The sequence below is a fragment of the Apaloderma vittatum genome, unplaced genomic scaffold, assembly GCF_000703405.1.
Source record: "Apaloderma vittatum isolate BGI_N311 unplaced genomic scaffold, ASM70340v1 scaffold21568, whole genome shotgun sequence".
NCBI lineage: Eukaryota > Metazoa > Chordata > Aves > Trogoniformes > Trogonidae > Apaloderma > Apaloderma vittatum.
The window spans coordinates 133,066-134,435 of record NW_009730977.1 but is presented as its reverse complement, the minus strand read 5'-3'; the positions used below and the strand labels follow the sequence as shown (position 1 = coordinate 134,435).

Genomic DNA, 1,370 nt, shown 5'->3' with positions numbered 1-1,370 from the left:
TGATTTCAGAAGAGGTAAGAGAGAAAATTTTAGGTTGGAAAGACTGAACAAAAATCACCCTAGGGCATGAAGAATATCTAAAGATAATATATGGATTCTTATTGACATTATATACCGCAACTGGAAAATGCATAATAACATCAGAATTTACAAACCTCGATTTTTGAGATTTTTAACTCCAAAATTCTATTAAATTCACACAGTTCGCAGAGAGTATTCCAACCCAACTCCAGTTATGTTGGCACATAATGAAAGTTAGGTTACTTAAATTAAGCATCTGTTACATTCAATTCCAGTTTTAGTTATATATGTGGTATGAACATTTGTGTGGTTTTACAGAAAAAAAAATCAGATAGAAATTGTGGCGAACTTTCCAAGTCTGCTAGAGGACTACAGCTGCAGTGCTCTCTGTAGTGGTGCACTTCAACTGTGGCACTAACTGGGCCACAAACTTGCAGGTTGAATGCAAGTTGCCCTCTCCTGCCCTGGCTGGTTCACATATATTTTGCATGTGACAGCTTTGCCACTCTGTCTCCATCTCATTTTTCACCTGGTGGAAGGCAATGACATAAAGAACCCCAGGGACATTAGAATGCTCCATAAACATGATTAGAGCATTCAGCTTCTTCATTTAAAGTAAATACAATATTACTCTCGACATCTGCTTCAGGCTGTAATGGGGCCCTTAAACAAACCACGCCATCCCGAATGAGCAGAGCCCTGTAACATCTGTTGATTGGGCTTGAATATTTGGCAGCTAGAAACGTAGCATCTCCAACTTACCATCAGTTTCACTGTTGCGCTGGTATTCAAGTGGATTCCTTTGGGAGAGAAAAGTTGTTCACCTGGAGCCAAAGTTCTCAGAGGTGAGCCTGTACCAGACAAACTGTGCTTTTGGGAGATGGGCTCTCTACATCACGGTGTGCAGTTCAGCTGAGCCAGGAAACTTACAGCACAGGTATGTGGATTGGATAAGTGGTAATCTAAGCAAAACTACTAAAAGGTCTGGATCTGTATCGTTTCGACATAGGAAGGTGAGCTACATCAGAGTTCAACTGGTTTTTACACTTGAAATTCTTTTTTCTATTAAACATCCCTTTCTCAAGAACAGCAGAGTACCTACAGCTAATTGGTCACTTGTGAAAAATTAACTGCTGAAGATAGTGTCACATGGACTGATCAATAATCAATGGACTGATTGATGATTCCAACATGAAATTGAGAGGTACTGAAAGGTGCATTGGGATTTTAGTGTATTTCTAGCACGGATACAGCTGCATGTGAAAACTTGGTATCCTCTAGATGAGTCACCAAACAATCTTTCTGGCTGTAAAGAAAGGGCCATTCTTTATCTCCTTAAGTAGTGACAT

The 1,370-nt window shown here is 39.8% G+C and overlaps 1 protein-coding gene across 1 annotated transcript in view; it reads right to left on the bottom strand.

The window, feature by feature from the left end:
- Window positions 1-783: 783 nt before the first annotated feature.
- The window catches only part of LOC104278105 (kalirin-like), a gene marked incomplete at its 3' end in the record, with an annotated part of 91,384 nt that continues 90,797 nt past the window's right edge, over window positions 784-1,370 (bottom strand). Inside the window, 1 exon segment of the mRNA XM_009874982.1 lies at window positions 784-821. Within this exon segment, the coding sequence (XP_009873284.1) occupies window positions 784-821 (38 nt within the window).